The sequence below is a fragment of the Elephas maximus genome, chromosome 1, assembly GCF_024166365.1.
Source record: "Elephas maximus indicus isolate mEleMax1 chromosome 1, mEleMax1 primary haplotype, whole genome shotgun sequence".
NCBI classification, from domain to species: domain Eukaryota; kingdom Metazoa; phylum Chordata; class Mammalia; order Proboscidea; family Elephantidae; genus Elephas; species Elephas maximus.
The window spans coordinates 31062587-31079069 of NC_064819.1; the positions used below are offsets into that span (position 1 = coordinate 31062587).

General features: G+C 45.6%; 1 protein-coding gene across 2 annotated transcripts in view; it reads left to right on the forward strand.

Moving 5' to 3' along the window:
• ABCC5 (ATP binding cassette subfamily C member 5) overlaps window positions 1–16483 on the forward strand; it is a 115247-nt gene that overhangs the window by 39888 nt on the left and 58876 nt on the right. For both annotated transcript variants that reach the window (XM_049881471.1, XM_049881472.1), the window contains 8 exons: window positions 384–531; window positions 4036–4184; window positions 4671–4778; window positions 9114–9470; window positions 11950–12021; window positions 14110–14234; window positions 14357–14429; window positions 16118–16321. In XM_049881471.1, coding sequence (XP_049737428.1) covers window positions 384–531; window positions 4036–4184; window positions 4671–4778; window positions 9114–9470; window positions 11950–12021; window positions 14110–14234; window positions 14357–14429; window positions 16118–16321 — 1236 coding nt within the window. The remainder of the gene's footprint in view (window positions 1–383; window positions 532–4035; window positions 4185–4670; window positions 4779–9113; window positions 9471–11949; window positions 12022–14109; window positions 14235–14356; window positions 14430–16117; window positions 16322–16483) is intronic.

The following is a 16483-nucleotide window of genomic DNA, read 5'->3' on the forward strand; positions in this document are numbered from 1 at the left end:
GGTTTTCTTCATTGAGTTACTCCGTCTTGAGTTGATGATGCTAACCAATATGGCCCTGCCGCATCCCCTTTGGGAACACTCAATATCTGCAATTAATATGACAACAAACATTTATTTGTTTTAATTACCTTACAAGGGGTTTTGAATTAAATAATCTTTGACTATTTCGGTTACTGGGTTTTTGACTTTTTATTAAAAAAGCAGCACAATTTTATTTAAAAAAAAAAAAAAAAACAGCACGGTTACATGAAACCTGGCCTGACCCAGAAAACAGGATTATATGCTCAATTTATTTAGAGTAACCAATGTATTTCCTAGAAAGGCTAGGCAGTTCATAAGTCTGAATGAGCTCTAATTTGGCAGGACTTCGCTTTTCTTTTCAGATGTTTGCATCACGGCTCACTGCATATTTCAGGAGAAAATGCGTGGCCGCCACAGATGATCGTGTCCAGAAGATGAATGAAGTCCTCACCTACATTAAGTTTATTAAAATGTATGCCTGGGTCAAAGCATTTTCTCAGAGCGTTCAAAGTGAGTGTCAAGATTTCATATGTGCATGCGGTGAAGGTTTTGGGATTCTTTGGGTCTGATCATCCATCCACACATTTTGATTTCTGGGCACATTAGATCCTAGGAATCCTAATGTCCTGGGATCATAATATCATAGAATGTTTGATTTCTGGGCACATTAGATCCTAGGAATCCTAATGTCCTGGGATCATAATATCATAGAATATTTACATTGAAAGGGAACTTAGAGATTTGAACCCATATCCTCTTTTCACAAATGACCTAAGACAGTCCCGAGATAACACAACTTAGGAGTAGTTCATTAGGTTTCAAAACCCTAACTATCTATGCTGTAATTCTGCCCATGATTTTCCAGTCCAGCTGCAAGGACATCACAGAACATGGTATCAAATGACTCAAGGGGGTCAACCTTTGCCCCCAGTCCTCCATGGTTATGTTGCCCCCAGTCCTCCATGGTTATGTTGCCCCCAGTCCTCCATGGTTGTGTTGCCCCCAGTCCTCCATGGTTGTGTTGCCCCCAGTCCTCCATGGTTGTGTTGCCCCCAGTCCTCCATGGTTGTGTTGCCCCCAGTCCTCCATGGTTGTGTTGCCCCCAGTCCTCCATGGTTGTGTTGCCCCCAGTCCTCCATGGTTGTGTTGCCCCCAGTCCTCCATGGTTGTGTTGCCCCCAGTCCTCCATGGTTGTGTTGCCCCCAGTCCTCCATGGTTGTGTATGCACAAAAGGTAGTTCTGTTGCCTGACTGGGCTGTGTGCTGGAAGAAGCACCAGACAGTTGGACCGTGGTCCCAGCTCTGCTGCCCATTAGGGGCTGTTGTTCGTTTGCTTAAGTAACTGATTTCCGCTGAGTCACGAGGCTCTCAGTACCTGGCCCTGTTCTGATGAGTAAATTTGATGCAGATGTAGACATGTCAAATGTGTAAGCGCCACAAAACCGGCAGGAATAACTAGCATGGATTGGACATTTGAAAAGATCTCAATAAAGATGGGCCTGAAAAAAAGGTAAAGTTTAGATTAAGAAGGGCATATTTAAAGGAACTTTAGAGTTAAAAAAAAATACATATATACTTTTTACCTTAACCATAGAACCAAACCCACTGCTGTCGAGTTGATTCTGACTCACAGTGACCCTGAAGGACACAGTGGAACTGCCCCGTAGGATTTCCAAGGCTGTAAACCTTTACAGAAGCAGACTGCCATAGCTTTGTCTTGCGGAGCAGCTGGTGGGTTTGAACCACCAAGCTTTTGGTTAGCAGCCGAGGCCTTAACCACTGTTCCACCAGGGCTCTTTCATTTGACCTTAATTTAGATAAAAAACATCTCGGCTGTTAATTGACCGTAACCTCATAGTGAGCCAACCAGATACATTGCCGTTAAAAAGTTCATGCACAGAATGTGGAAAACAGCCAAGTGTCCATCAGCAGATGAATGGATAAACAAAATGTGGTATGTCTATGCAGTGGAATATTAGCCAGCCCTTAAAAGGAATGAAGTTCTGATACATGCTATGACATGAATGATCTTTGAAAACAAACCCATTGCCGTCGGGTTGATTCTGACTTACAGTGACCCTATAGGACAGAGTAAAGCTGCCCCATAGGGTTTCCAAGGAGCATCTGGTGGGTTCAAACTGCTGTCCTTTTGGTTTGCAGCCATAGCTCTTAATCCCTGTGCCACCAGGGCTCCTCAAAAACATTAGGCTAGGTGAAATAAGTCAGACACAGAAGGAAAAATATCGCATGGTTCCATTCATATGATAGATCCTAGAACAAGCAGATTCATGGAGGCTACCAAGGGCTGGGGGGAGAGTTTTTGTTTAACGGATACGGAATTTCTGTCTGGAGTGACGACAAAGTTTTGAAACTAGATGGAGGTAATGGTTGCACAGCTTTGCGAACATAATTCAAGCCACTGAAATGTATACTTAAAAATGGTTCAAGTGGTAAATGTTATATGTATTTTACCATGATAAAACTAAAGAAACAAGTTATTGCAACCTGAGGTTGCATAGAAATACAATATTTGGATCAAGGATGCTGTTTCTGTTTCCCTGCTTGTTTTGCTGATTAAACCTTCAGGAGCATCATGTCCAGTTTTAGGCTGTTTGTCAGGGCTGTGGAGCTTAGGTTGTTTGTCAAGGCTTTGGAGGTAAGGCTGTTTGTCAAGGCTGTTTGTCAGGGCTGTGGAGCTAAGACTGTTTGTCAGGGCTGTGGAGCTAAGGCTGTTTGTCAGGGCCGTGGAGCTAAGACTGTCAGGGCTGTGGAGCTAAGGCTGTTTGTCAGGGCCATAGAGCTAATGCTGTTTGTCAGGGCCGTGGAGCTAAGACTGTCAGGGCTGTGGAGCTAAGACTGTCAGGGCCATGGAGCTAAGACTGTCAAGGCCGTGGAGCTAAGGCACATCCGGAGGGGGTGACCTGCAGATGTCCAAGCGTGCATAGGGCTGCTTCCGAGGGAGTGACTGAGTTGCCGCTATGGTGGAACAGATGGTTGCTAAATGGGCTTTTGCCAAGAGTGCTGTTGACAGGGTGACTGCGGATGGTCCCTTCTGGCTCTCAGAGTCTGTGGTTTTATGACCTTTCTGAGATTCTACTCATCCTTCAGCCCCTGACTTTGGCATCTTTACCTGTGTGTGTAAATTTGAAAAGAGTATCCTTGCTCCTTGTAGACATGAATGTGTAGGATGCATTTTAAATCAATGAGTTCGTTTTTATATATATATATATATATATATGACTTAGAAACTAGCTCTGAAGAGAGTTCCCAGTGTCCTGGGCAGTGGCAGTACACGCAAGGGCAGTGCATAGCCTCTCAGAAGAATTACTTTTAGGTTTAAAAATGTGTTGGAAAATACCTCCCCATGTTAATGGTTGTGCCTCCCACTTCATGGTGTTTAGTACTCTGTTGTTGCTGTTAGTAAGGGTGTCAGGTTTGCAAATGTTTAACATCGTTCTGCCTACTGAAATTGTATTTCACCCACCTTTTCCCAAACACCCTTACCGCTTTTTGTGTGAAAGCCTCCACCCTGGTGCCATCCTACAGTAGATGTTCCAGGAAACGCGAGCTCCTCCTTTGTCCTCCGTTGCTCTTGTGTAGTCTATCCTAGAATCCCCCAGGTGGAAAATAAGCAACAACCAGGTAAACAAACAAACTGCCAATTGTAGTTAGAATCAATGTGCTTTAATAAAAAAAAAAATTGCGAGAGGAATTAGAAAGAGTCAAATGACCATTGTGTTGATATGGAGTGACTGCTTTTTGTTAGTGTCTGCCTTGATTCATTTAAAGCCCCAGGCTTGTGTACTTCTTTCATGTGTGTATTTCATGTTAGTGTGTATTTCTTTCATGGTAGACGTTAATAGTCATATTGCCCTGGTTTTTGCATCACAGGTGTTCAAGGGTTGTTTTAGAACTTCTCTGTGGCTGAAGACCTACAGAGTCCTCTTTGGTGGCAAGAGCAGCAATGTCCCAACGTTTCATTTGACTTGCTTTGAAATTGTCTTGCTTTTCTTAGAAATCCGGGAGGAGGAGCGTCGGATACTGGAAAAGGCTGGGTACTTTCAGAGCATCACTGTTGGTGTGGCTCCCATAGTGGTGGTGATCGCCAGTGTGGTGACCTTCTCAGTCCACATGACCCTTGGCTTCGATCTGACGGCAGCACAGGTCAGTGAGTCCTCAGGGCTGGGGTATGTGTTAGAAATACCACTCACGGAGATGCCCTGTCTGTCCTCTTCGCAATGAATTTGGAGGTTCCCCCAAGAATTAGAAGGGTTTTTTTTTTTTTTTTCATTCATGTGATTGAGCCAAAGAATGGAAGAGGGGGATTCAGTCCTTATGTACAGTGTACAAATTGTTTTTAGTCAGAGTTTAGATTTAATTCTGGAAATACAGATCACCTTTCAGTTTAGATTTACTAAGAATTTTAATCGAAGGTCTCATATAAACTCTGGAAGCCCTCGTGGCACAGTGGTTAAGAGCTTGACTGCTAACCAAAAGGTCAGCAGTTTGAATCCACCAGCCACCCCCTGGAAACCCTATGGGACAGTTCTACTCTGTCCTATACAGTCGCTGTGAGTTGGAATTGACAGCGATGGGTTTTGTGTTTTTAGCCTAATCAGACTCAATTTCCTCCTTTTTCCTTATTTCCAGGCTTTCACAGTGGTGACTGTCTTCAATTCCATGACTTTTGCTTTGAAAGTGACACCGTTCTCAGTAAAATCCCTCTCGGAAGCATCTATTGCTATTGATAGATTTAAGGTAAGTGGCTCCTTCCCCCTCCCCAGTGTCAGGAGTGTCCCTAGCAGAACTCATCCTGCCTCTGTCCCAGTGGCCCCCTCAAGACTGGCTGCCCTTTGGTTTGTTTGCCCTTAAACTTTCGGCAAGTTGGTGAGAAAAAGAGGGCAGTGGAGGAGGCAGAATTAAGGAACAAGCCTGGTTACCTTTTTAATAAATATACACGTTTACCCTTGGTAGATGGCCTGGGTCTGGGCTCCCAGGGGTTCAGTGGTCCCCACTAGTGGCAGCCCCTTCAGCCTGGGTCTGATGTGGACACACATCTGAACTTACTGGCCCTTTACGTGCTTTGAACCTAGCTGATCAGAACTATCAGGTGACTATCAGCTTCCCCTCCCCTTGATCTCTGTGACTGTCATTTGATTGGTCTCTATGCTAAGTCCTTTTTGACACTTTCTTTTTCCTGCCCTGTGGTTGCCACTCATGATGCAGTGACATGGGGATAGTCATAAATCTAGATCTTGTTGAGGAGTGCAGTTAAGTAAGTATCAGTTTTTTTTTTTTCTTTGCAGGTGGTTAGTTGATTATATACCTCCAGAAAAACACAAATCCGTGATACAAGAGGGAGATATATTTGGGAGGGTGGAGGGAGACAGATATTTAAAAAATGGTTAATACTTTAAAAAAAAAAAAAAACAAAATGACAAAGGAGCACTACCTGTGTGGGCCGGAATTTCCACTGCTCAGATTTGCTTCTGCTAACCCTTCTGTCTTTAGCCAATAAAACCAAGACAAAAGCACTTTGGTCACCTGCAGCTTTGAAACTCAGGTGTTTGAGGGATTAATGTCATCACCTTAGAGATTCAGAAAAAAACGAATTGGGTTTTCCTTTTAAGATGAATGGAGAATCGCTTCCGGGAATTTATTTACATTCTGCTTGTGTTACCTTGGAGCCCTGGTGGCACAGTGCTTTAAGCGTTTGGCTGCTAACCAAAATGTCAGCAGTTCAAATCCACCAGCTGCTCCTTGGAAACCCTATAGGGCAGTTCTACTCTGTCCTGTAGTGTCTCTATAAGTTGGAATCGACTTGACGGCAATGAGTTTGGTGTTTTGTTTTGTTTTTGTTTACAGTTCGCCAGTTGAATTTTGGTCAAGAAAGTTAATCAATAATCTTCCATACCCACCACCCCCCTCCCGTCCCCTAAGTTCCTGGCTGCTAGGAGGCCAAGAACCAGAGTCATTTGAAAAGAAATGCTAATTGGAATCAAAGCTTTGTTCTGACTCTCAGTATCCTGTTGTAGAAGTAAGAAAGCCGTGAGTCCCCTCCACCCCCTGGTGTTAGCCTGTTTGTTTCTCTGTCCTTGTTAGTGAATGGAGTTGGTGTTTTGGATGAAACAGTAAGAGTGAATAGTATAGGTCTGTTCTGTCTTGTTTCTTGAGGATGCTTCGCTTCACTTCTCAGAACAGTCTTGAGGACTTGTTCTAGCAGGTGAACAGTTCACATCATAGCTCCTCCATCCAGGGAGCTTCAGAGGTAACAACAGAAGAAAAATCACCCAAGGCTCTATTACACGCCCCATGAGACTTCACGCCCTTTCTATCATATTCCTCTTGGCACCCTTTTTTTTTTAAAAGTAGGTGCTTAGCCCAACACAACAAGTGTTATCACTCAGTCCTTCCCCAACTCTAAGCATTTGTTCTCATTATCTTTAGGTGTTTATTAACTAGAATTATATTGGCTTTGTTAGATTTTGGGGGGACTGTTTATTATGAAGGTTTCTGAGTTCATTAAAAGCAATCGGCCTCAGTCCTGGGGGATCATCTAAGGAAAGATAGCCTTTTGGGGGAGGAAAAAAACCATCCTCAAGATTGTATGTCCTAGGAGGTGGGTGAGAGACTAACAAGGATAGGGAATTGCTTCTTTGATTTATTTTACGGACCTTGAAATTCAGTGAAAATGCTGTGGAACCTCACATTTTACCCCTTGCCGTCTCGTTGTGTGCAAGTTCCTTTCTGTTTTTTAACTGGAGTTGGGGATCTGATAGATAACGCAAGTAAAGTCTTTCTTCTATTTGACCTACCCTGGAAGTGTGTCTTGCAGAAGAACTTGATGCTTCCTGTAGTATCTTATGGATCAAGGGTAGAAAAGGGAATATAAAATTACTAAGAAGATGATAACCTGCAGATGGGCAGTAAGAAGCTACGTCTAACGCAGAGTTGCCCAATTTAGCAAACAAAAGCACAGGATGCCCAGTTAAATCCCTTGTGGGACATGCTTATACTAAAGAGTCACTCATTTATCTGGAATTCAGATTTAACTGGGCCTCCTGTATTTCACCTGTCAACCCTTGTCTGCTCAGCAAATCCATTCTGATTTGATTCTTCTAGTGAATGAGTGGAGCGTTTGGATCACCAGTGTCCTGTAGTAAAAGTTGAGGTTGATGGCCAATGGACCTCCAAGATTCTATTGTCCTGGCACGTGCAAATCCACGTAGATATAAATTCAAGTGTTTTGGGGCCTTGTCTGCCTCAGCATCTCAGGGCAGTGCTACCTGAAGCTAAAATCCTTCTGGGAGGAGTGCAGGGCTGTAGGGAGCCAGTGAGAAGGAAACGCGGAGAAAGAGCCTTGCAAACTAGTAGGCATGAGCACATTTTTTAAGGGTGTTGAGAACTAGAAGATCTCGGTCCTTTTACTGATGCTTTAAGGGGGAGAGAAATGATGGGAACCCTGTCGGGATATGGTTTTACTCTGTGATATACACATCGCCGTTGAGTCGATTCTGACTCACAGAGTAGAACTACCCGACAGGGTTTCCAAGGAGCACCTGGTGGATTTGAACTGCCAGCCTTTTGGTTAGCAGCTGTAGCTCTTAACCATTACGCCACCGGTGTTTCCATAGACTCTGTGAAGGTGGTCAAAATATTTGGCATGTTATTCTCAGCTCAGTCTCCCAGGAGGGCTCAGAGCAAATGAAACCAACAACTGTTTTCAAAAGCAGGAACTAAACCTAGGGTTTATCAGTAGTGGAGATTATCTAGGAAACTGAGAAATATGCCACTTCTGAGAAGTCTGAGGATTAGGAATGGATAGGATGTGGTGACTTAATTGAGGAAAAGAGCAAGCTTAGAAATGTAGAATCCAGGAGGTAGGGCTTGCTCTTAGGGAAAAAAAAGGGATTATTTTTTCTTGTTCATAATTACATTTAATAGCACCTGAAAACTTTAGAATAATTGGAGGTTCTTGGTAAATAAGCAAAAAAATCCTGACTTTCTAATCGAGGTGGTACAGTGGTTAAGAGCTCAGCTGATAACTAAAAGGTTTGAATCCACCAACCACTTTTTGGAAAGCCTATGAGATCACTGAGTCGGAATTGACTCGACAGCAATGAGTTAATGTTTGCAATTTTGTATTAAAAAAATTTTTTTTTTTAAATCATCTTGAGATACCATCTGGGATAGCAGTGTGTGGAGAAGATCACTAGTTGGAGAGAGCTGTTAGATGTGGGTTCAAAGTCTTCATGGGAGAGTTGTGGGCTGTGATTTGTTGTGGCTGACGTTTCAGAGCTGATTTTAGAAATACTTACCTCTTCAAGCGTTCCATGTTTTGTCCCCTGACATAACTCAGCAGGGCTCTAGGAGTGAGTGGGAGGAAACAGTCTTGTTCTCTTCCTGAGGGATGTTTCTCAGGGAGATACCATTCACTCTTACACAAGTTGGTTCCCATGGTGGTTTGAATTCTCACAAGTTCCAAGGCAGGACTTTGAAGGCATGAGGATTTGTTGGAAAGGTGTACTCTAGTGTAGATAAAACCTTAGATACTCTTTTTGAATCCTAGCTCATCCTAGCAATCTAAGCCTGGTTACATTTCAGGTCAGCCTCTCCCCAACCCAGACACATACTGTAGTGTGGGTGAGGGATGTGGACAGGCTTTGGGGTTCTGCAGGAGTGGCCTGGAAGGAAAACGGGGTGATGAGGGTCTGCAGGAGCTCAGCATGCCATGTTTTTTTACCCCCTGCTACTCAGCAACTCAGAAGTGGAAATAGGGGCCATGTACCATTAGTTCAGCATCCATTGGCCCATTTTAGGCTGGTAACCCAACCGAAAAAAACCCAGTGCGTAGGAAAGGAAAATATAATTGAGTGTGTAGTTTGTAGTGTGGAGTGTTGGGCATGTGTTGACAAGGCCCCTGTAGTCGATGGGCCTGAGGCCAGGCTGCACTAATGTCCTCCCTTTTGCCCTTCAGCTTCCTTCCACTGTATAGCCTGATGTGTTTTGCTTCGTGAGTGTACGCCCTAGGCTTGTCTTCCCTGGTCTTGATCCAGTGTCTCATCTTTGCACCTCTCTCACAACTCCTATCAGAGTTTGTTTCTAATGGAAGAGGTTCACATGATAAAGAAAAAACCAGCCAGCCCTCACATCAAGATAGAGATGAAAAATGCCACCTTGGCATGGGACTCCTCCCACTCCAGTATCCTCAACTCGCCCAAGCTGACCCCCAAAGTGAAAAAAGACAAGAGGGCCGCCAGGGCCAAGAAAGAGAAGGTGAGGCAGCTGCAGCGCATCGAACACCAGACAGTGCTGGCGGAGCAGAAGGGCCACCTCCTGCTGGATAGTGAGGAACGGCCGAGTCCTGAGGAGGAAGAGGGCAGGCACATCCACCTGGGCTACCTCCGCTTACAGAGGACTCTGTACAACATCGACCTGGACGTCGAAGAGGTAATGTGTCCCCTGCACCCCAGCCTCACCCCGTCTACTGTGCTCCCCCACCCTGATCCTGCACCCTCGTGGTGAGACTAGGCAGGTGCTGACCTTTTTCCCAGAGTTCCTTGGGACCATGAGTGATATTGAACTCCACAGCCAATCTGGCCAGCTGCAACTCTAAAAGGAGTAGTTAAGCATTTAACAAGGGAAATTAATAGACTGATCTCACGGGGTGCTCATTTGACAAGCAGGGAAATGAAGCATTTGAGAGAGGTTTCCGAGATTTTGACCTGAATCGGGTTCTGATGGTTACGGTTGTGTGCAGTGTGCCCAGGCGTGGACCTGGCACGTAAATAGGTGCTCACCATGCTGCTGGTACCAACAGTTGTGTTGTCATTATCTATTTTTAATATAATTAAGGATCATCGCGGAACATGATGTCACAACCCAGGTAGCACAGAACCAGAGTCTCTCAGAGGACCTGTCAGAGAAGCTGTTGGAGGGTTTTGAGCAGAATAACATGAGCTGACTTCCGTTTGCAGAGATTTGGTCTAGCTGCTGGTTTCAGACTAGTGCATAGGGAGACAAGAAGGACAGCAAGAATAGTTCAGAGTCTGTTACTGAGGTAACCTAGGCGAAATAAGAGTGTCTTGGACCAAGGTGGTAGTGGTAGAGGTGGGAAGAAATGTCTCTCTCCGTAACTAGAAGGAGGAAATAGGAAGCTCTAATTCAGTACGCATCAAAGGCAGGAGCTGGCTAGAGGCAGGTGAGGTGGATGCAGAGCTTGACTGAAGAGAGAACACAAAGGTTCCAGCTATTGAAAGCTGTACACAAGCAGGAGACCTGACTTTGTAAAGTCAGTCCTCAGACCATCGGAAGTGATGCACGTAGTGTGTCGTTTGAAGGGCACTCAAGTCAGTGTTTTACTCTAGTTCACTCTGAATAGGCTTCTGATTTAACAACTACTGTCTTGATTATTGGAGCCTTGGGGGCACAGTGGTTGAGAGCTCAGCTGGAACTAAAAGGTCAGCAATTGGAATTCGCCAGCTGTTCCTTGGAAACCCTATGGGGCAGTTCCACTCTGTCCTCTAGGGTCTCTGTGAGCCAGAATCGACTCCACAGCAACGAGTTTGGTTTGGTTTTGGTCTTGATTATGGTGGCATAGTGGTTAAGAGCTCAGCTGCTAACCAAAAGGTGGGCAGTTCAAATCCACCAGCCGCTCCTTAGAAGCCCTATTGGGCAGTTCTACTCTTTCCAGAAGGGTTGCCGTGGGTTGGTGTCAACTCAGTGGCAACGGGTTTGGTTTTTTGGTTTTAGTGGAATTGGAGAAGCCCTGGTGGCACAGTGGTTAAAGTGCCCAGCTGCTAACTATTAAGGTTGGCAATTTGAACCCACCAGAGGCTCTGTGGGCGACAGATGTGGCCATTTGCTTCTGTAAAGATTACAGCCTTGGAAACCCTATGGGGGCAGTTCTACTCTGTTCTGAACGGTTGCTATGAGAATTGACTCAAAGACGATGGGGCAGCAGAGATGGAATTCTGACTCCAGACTCCATGCTCTTGCTACGACCTCACCCTTCCTTCCTTCCTTCCTTCCTTCCTTCCTTCCTTCCTTCCTTCCTTCCTTCCTTCCTTCCTTCCTTCCTTCCTTCCTTCCTTCCTTCCTTCCTTCCTTCCTTCCTTCCTTCCTTCCTTCCTTCCTCCCTCCCTCCCTCCCTCCCTCCCTCCCTCCCTCCCTCCCTCCCTCCCTCCCTCCCTCCCTCCCTCCCTCCCTCCCTCCCTCCCTCCCTCCCTCTCCCCCTTCCCCCTCCCCCTCCCCCTCCCTCCCTCCCTTCCTTCCTTCCTTGCCTGGAACCAGCACAGGGTTGGTAAACAGGGGGCTGTTGTTAAATCATCTAGTATGCCCTTGAAAACTTTTAACATTACCTGTTTGAGCATTCACGATCTTGCCTGAGGATACTCAGTTAATCACAGGCTTGGTTTTGTACTTTCATGTGGGATTGAGGGTATAAATATTCCTCAGACTCTTTGAAATATTTTGTAGAAGAGTGGAGGCAACGGTGCACATGGTTTTTATTGAAAACTTCATTAAAGTTTATTTTAAAAACCTGGAGAAAAAGCATAAAATAATTTTCAAGAGTCCTGCCCTCCCTTCCAAAACACAACAAAAATAAACAAAGAAACATGGGTTGCCAACGAGGTAGGAAAGGGGCTGGGCCTTTCTATAAGTGATTGGGGAATACCTTATACCTTAGTGTGTGTGGCAAAGGGCTTACACATCTTTTACCTCAGAGTGTCCTCACTGAAACCCTCTGAAGTAAAGCAGGTGGTAACCAGTGAGAAAACCGAGGTAAGTGATTTGTTGGGTCATCAGGATGATGGTTCCCATGTTGATGGATTGTGGTTAATGTGTTTTACCTCAAAGAAATCAGATGCATCTAGAGCTGAGCAGTCAATATTAGCCGGATGATCTTCTCTCTCTGTGCTTTGTCCAGGGTAAACTGGTTGGAATCTGTGGCAGTGTGGGAAGTGGAAAAACCTCTCTCATTTCAGCCATTTTAGGCCAGGTAAGATTTTGTTATTACCTGCTTCTTTTTCTGGACTCTGGTTAGCAAAAGTCTCAGGCAAGATGATCCCATTTCTAGAAGAGAGTCAGGACAGGTGGAAATAGAATGAACCCTTGGTCTCATCAGGTTCCCTCCTCCACGCTTCTACCCCGTTAACAGCACTGTGTCTGAAGGGGCTCAGTGAACCCCTGATGAAAGCTGGAGCTGTTTGCTCCCTGTGCCTTCTTTTACTCAGCATGTATTTATTGAGCACTATATGTGTTCTAGACAGTGTGTTGAGAGGGGATGAAGCAGAGTGTGCTCCGGGAGTTATGCTCTAGTTGGGGAGCTCGGCCTTCTAGATACCCAAGCACAGCTCCAGGCAGTGAGTGAAAAGTGCACAGAGGGGCCCAGCAGAGGGGTCTGAGTGTAGAGTTGGGGGGCAGGGACGAGGAATATCCAGCTAAGATAGATTATTTTTAACTATGTTTTTGGCCTAAATAACCAGAAAAAAAAAAATAATAAGACACTTCCAGCTGCTTTTAAACGTGACTTAAACCAGCTTGACTTAGATGGTTGAGGTGAGGATAAATGTGAGATTGTTCCTACCTCCTGACGGATGGAGTCCTTAGAATCTTTTATCCATATTGAGAAAATTAAAATGGGGAGGTGGGGGGTTAGGAAGGTACTTCTAGATCGTTCATGCTATGGAATATTTGCTTGTCTTGTTTTATATCAGCTGTCACATTGATAGAGTTGCAGCTCTCCTTGAGAGCAGTGGTGACTGAGGTGGTCTGAGGAGGCTGCATCCGGTCATCTGGGGGGCAGGCCCCACCACCTACTTCATGAGACTCAGCAGTGGTGGGGCCCAGGCACTGACTGGTCTTTTTAAAAAAGCAAGAATCTTGGTGATTTCTGACCATCAGCCAGATTCCAGAACCAGTGATAAGGCAGAAAGAGAGAGAAAGAGACTAGGGGGAGGGGAGGAGAAGAAAAAAGTCTATTTTTAAGTGCTACTCAGCTCAGCTATCTAGCAGGATGCTCCTTTTTTTCAAGGGTTGACTGGGAAATGGGTGGGTTGAAAACTGAAAACCGAGTGGGGCTTTGCTTCTGTTTCCAATCATGACAAGGAGCTGCTGGTCCATCTGCTTCTTCAGAGTTTAACTCTTTGTGGGCAGTGCTACAGGATGTGGAGTTTGTGCAGCAGCTGCCAGGAGAGTTGGATTTCCGCCATAGGCCCTCTATGAATACTTTGAAATGCATCACCAGAGGGCTGACCAGGTTGTGGGTGGGTCAGTACTGCTGAGTTATGGCCTGCGCCGCGGCAGGTATTACTGTGTGTGTGTACACCGTGTGTTATGCTGTTTGAGAGGACAAGCTTGTACATGCAAGTACTACACAAGCTGGTTAATGAAACCTTGTTTCAAAGCTGTAGATCACTTCCCTAACCCAAGACAAATGTCTACTGTTGGTCCCAGATGGAACCATGAAAGAGGATAACAGGGATAACTCAGTTCATATCAATTGCAGGGACTGAAAAGCCAACTCAAAGCTCATCAGTCATGAAGTCCTTTGTGTTAGAGTGGGGGCCCATCATCATTACATGGATACTGTAAAATACTAGTTGATGTTTAACCTGGCGTTTTTTTTCCCCCTTTGGTCCTCATTTTACAGAAGCCAACAGCCTGGATTAATTCTGTAGATGAGTTGGCCTGCCCTCATCTTGAGGCCGTGGCTAGCTCTAAATCCTTACAGCATCCTCTCCAAGGGGATCCTGAAAGGGTCTTCTTGTTTGTGGTTTCCTTAGTTAAAACAGTTTGCCGTTAGGAAGAAAGGATGTCAGCTAGCAAATGGGCCACTGAATAAAGTGTTCATTCATTCTTGTGTAGGTCGATCTGGCTCCCACCACACAAGAACCAGGAGAATTTTGATTTTCTCTGTACCTGCTATAGCTCTCTTCGGAACAAAAGTAGGGTCTGGATTTGGGTCCAAAAAGTATCCAAGGAAATTGCCAAAACTCTAGACTCCATTGTGGAATGCGGAGGGCTGTGTTGGCTTAGGGCAATGGTTGTGAGTTCTGATACCATTGGATGGTGTCTGTCTCCCTAGATGACACTTCTAGAGGGCAGCATTGCAGTCAGTGGAACCTTCGCTTATGTGGCCCAGCAGGCCTGGATCCTCAATGCCACTCTGAGAGACAACATCCTCTTTGGGAAGGAATTTGATGAAGAAAGGCAAGGAATGTTTGGTTTCTATCATGCTTCCCATCTTGGCCGTGTGAGACGCAAGGCAGCCCAAGTCAGCAGGCTCTGCTCCCACCATGTCCCTGACACTGAGTCTCTTTGTGTCCTTCCAGATACAACGCTGTGCTGAACAGCTGCTGCCTGAGGCCTGACCTGGCCATTCTTCCCAACAGCGACCTGACCGAGGTACAGGCCTTCCACCCCAGGTGGGGCAATGCGTTTAGCAGAGAGGGTTCTGGGAGGTGGGTGGCAGGACTGTGCCTGAGCGCCTCCTCGGAGCACCTTAAATGCTTTGAAGAAGAATCCATACAGGGGATTTTACTTTCATTGGGACTTTATGTTAGAAATGCATTTGTTCCTCAGGGCAGGAATAGTAACACTGCCTGTTTTATGCATATAAAAAAAATATGTTATTTGTCTAGTGAGTTTAAATAAAATCCCACTGTTGGTTCAGAGCTGATACTTCACTATCTTCATTTTTCAAACCATTGCATCAAGCATGCGCACGTTGAGCTTCTTCCCTGGATTTCTTTCTGCTGGCCTCCAGGTTTGGTAGGAGCACTCTTCATTAGAAAGAAAGAAGCCTTAGAACAGAACCATCTCTCTTTAGTTCTCGCCGTGCTGCAGTTTCCAGGGGCGTGTCTTTGGAACTAGTTTGTGCTCTTCAATGTTGAGGCTTGTCTCCCTCGAGGTCCCCTTGGGGTCTCTGAGGCTGGCATTTTTTTAGCTGACTTAGGTTAAATCCCTCACCAAATTTGGTGAATGCTTTAATTAGCTCAGAGGCTCTCAAACTGTAGTCCCCAGATCAGCGGTGTCACCATCACCTGGGAACTTGTTAGAAATGCAGATTCTTAGGCCCTATCCCAGGTGTATTGAATCGGGAACTCTAGGGGCGAGAGGGGAAGCAGCAGCCTGTTTTAACAAGCCCTGGAGGTAATTCTGCTGCCCATAAAGTTTGAAAATTAATTGAATAGATTTTAAGGACAAGATTTTTTTTTTTTTTTATTGTGCTGTAAGTGAAAGTTTACAAATCAAGTCAGTCTCTCACACAAAAAACTTACATACACCTTGCTTTGTACTCCCAATTACTCTCCCCCTAATGAGAGGACACGATTTAAAAAAAAATACAGAGCCGGTTTCCATTTGACGATTAACTTATTCCTTCATTTAGTAAACATTTATCAGGTGTTTACTCCATGCCAGAAACTGCCTGGCCCTGGGAATATAAAGAATGGGGGATTAGTATACACCCTCAAGAAGCTTACAGTGAAGAGGAGGAAACACCCAAACAAATAGGCACAAAATAATGGCATGAAAAAGAGTCCTTTTTCCCTTGAATGGTGAGGGCTTCACAGAGGAGATGGTGCCAGAACTGAGCAGACATGGGGCAGGAAGTGGCAAGGCAGGCGGTGGTGTGTGTTCCGTGGTATACACACAGTTTTACATGGCGTAGATCCCAGGGTGTGAAGGGGCCGTGCAATGGAGGCTGAGAACTGCTGGGGAGACCAAGTGGGAAAGGGGTGCCTTGTTGGCTGTGTTTGGGTGTTTGGGTTCCAGCCTTTAGGGGACTCTTGAACCAGAGTTTTAAGCAAGGGTGGCACACAGTCAGCTTTGTGCTTTGGAAAGTTCTTTCTGCTGTGTGGAGAATGGGTTGGAGGGAAGCACCAAGGGTTACTGGCAAGGCCAAATGTAGGATTGCTTGGTAACTAGATGGTTGAGTGGGGGAGAGTCTGGACTGGCTACCACAGTTCTGGAGTGGGCCCTGGAAGGGTCATAGTGGCAGAATGCCCAGGCTGAGAATCCTGTTTGGGTTGGGGAGGGGAGAGTTTCAGATGTGAGCTGGCAGCTTCACTGTGCTTTCTGGGCTCCTGTAGATTGGTGAGCGAGGAGCCAACCTGAGTGGTGGGCAGCGCCAAAGAATCAGCCTTGCCAGGGCCTTGTACAGCGACAGGAACATCTACATCCTGGATGACCCCCTCAGTGCCTTAGATGCCCACGTGGGCAACCACATCTTCAACAGTGCTATCCGGAAGCACCTCAAGTCCAAGACGGTTCTGTTTGTTACCCACCAATTACAGGTATGGTGCTTTCTTCTCCAGGTTACCCACCGTGGCTTGGAAAGTCAGAAAGAGGAAGGTGGGCTTGGTCCAGGTACCTACCTTCTTGGGACTCCTAGAGGTACCTGGATTCATGAGTTTCATTTCCTCAGCACATAGCCTCCTGGCTCATTGTGTCAGTAT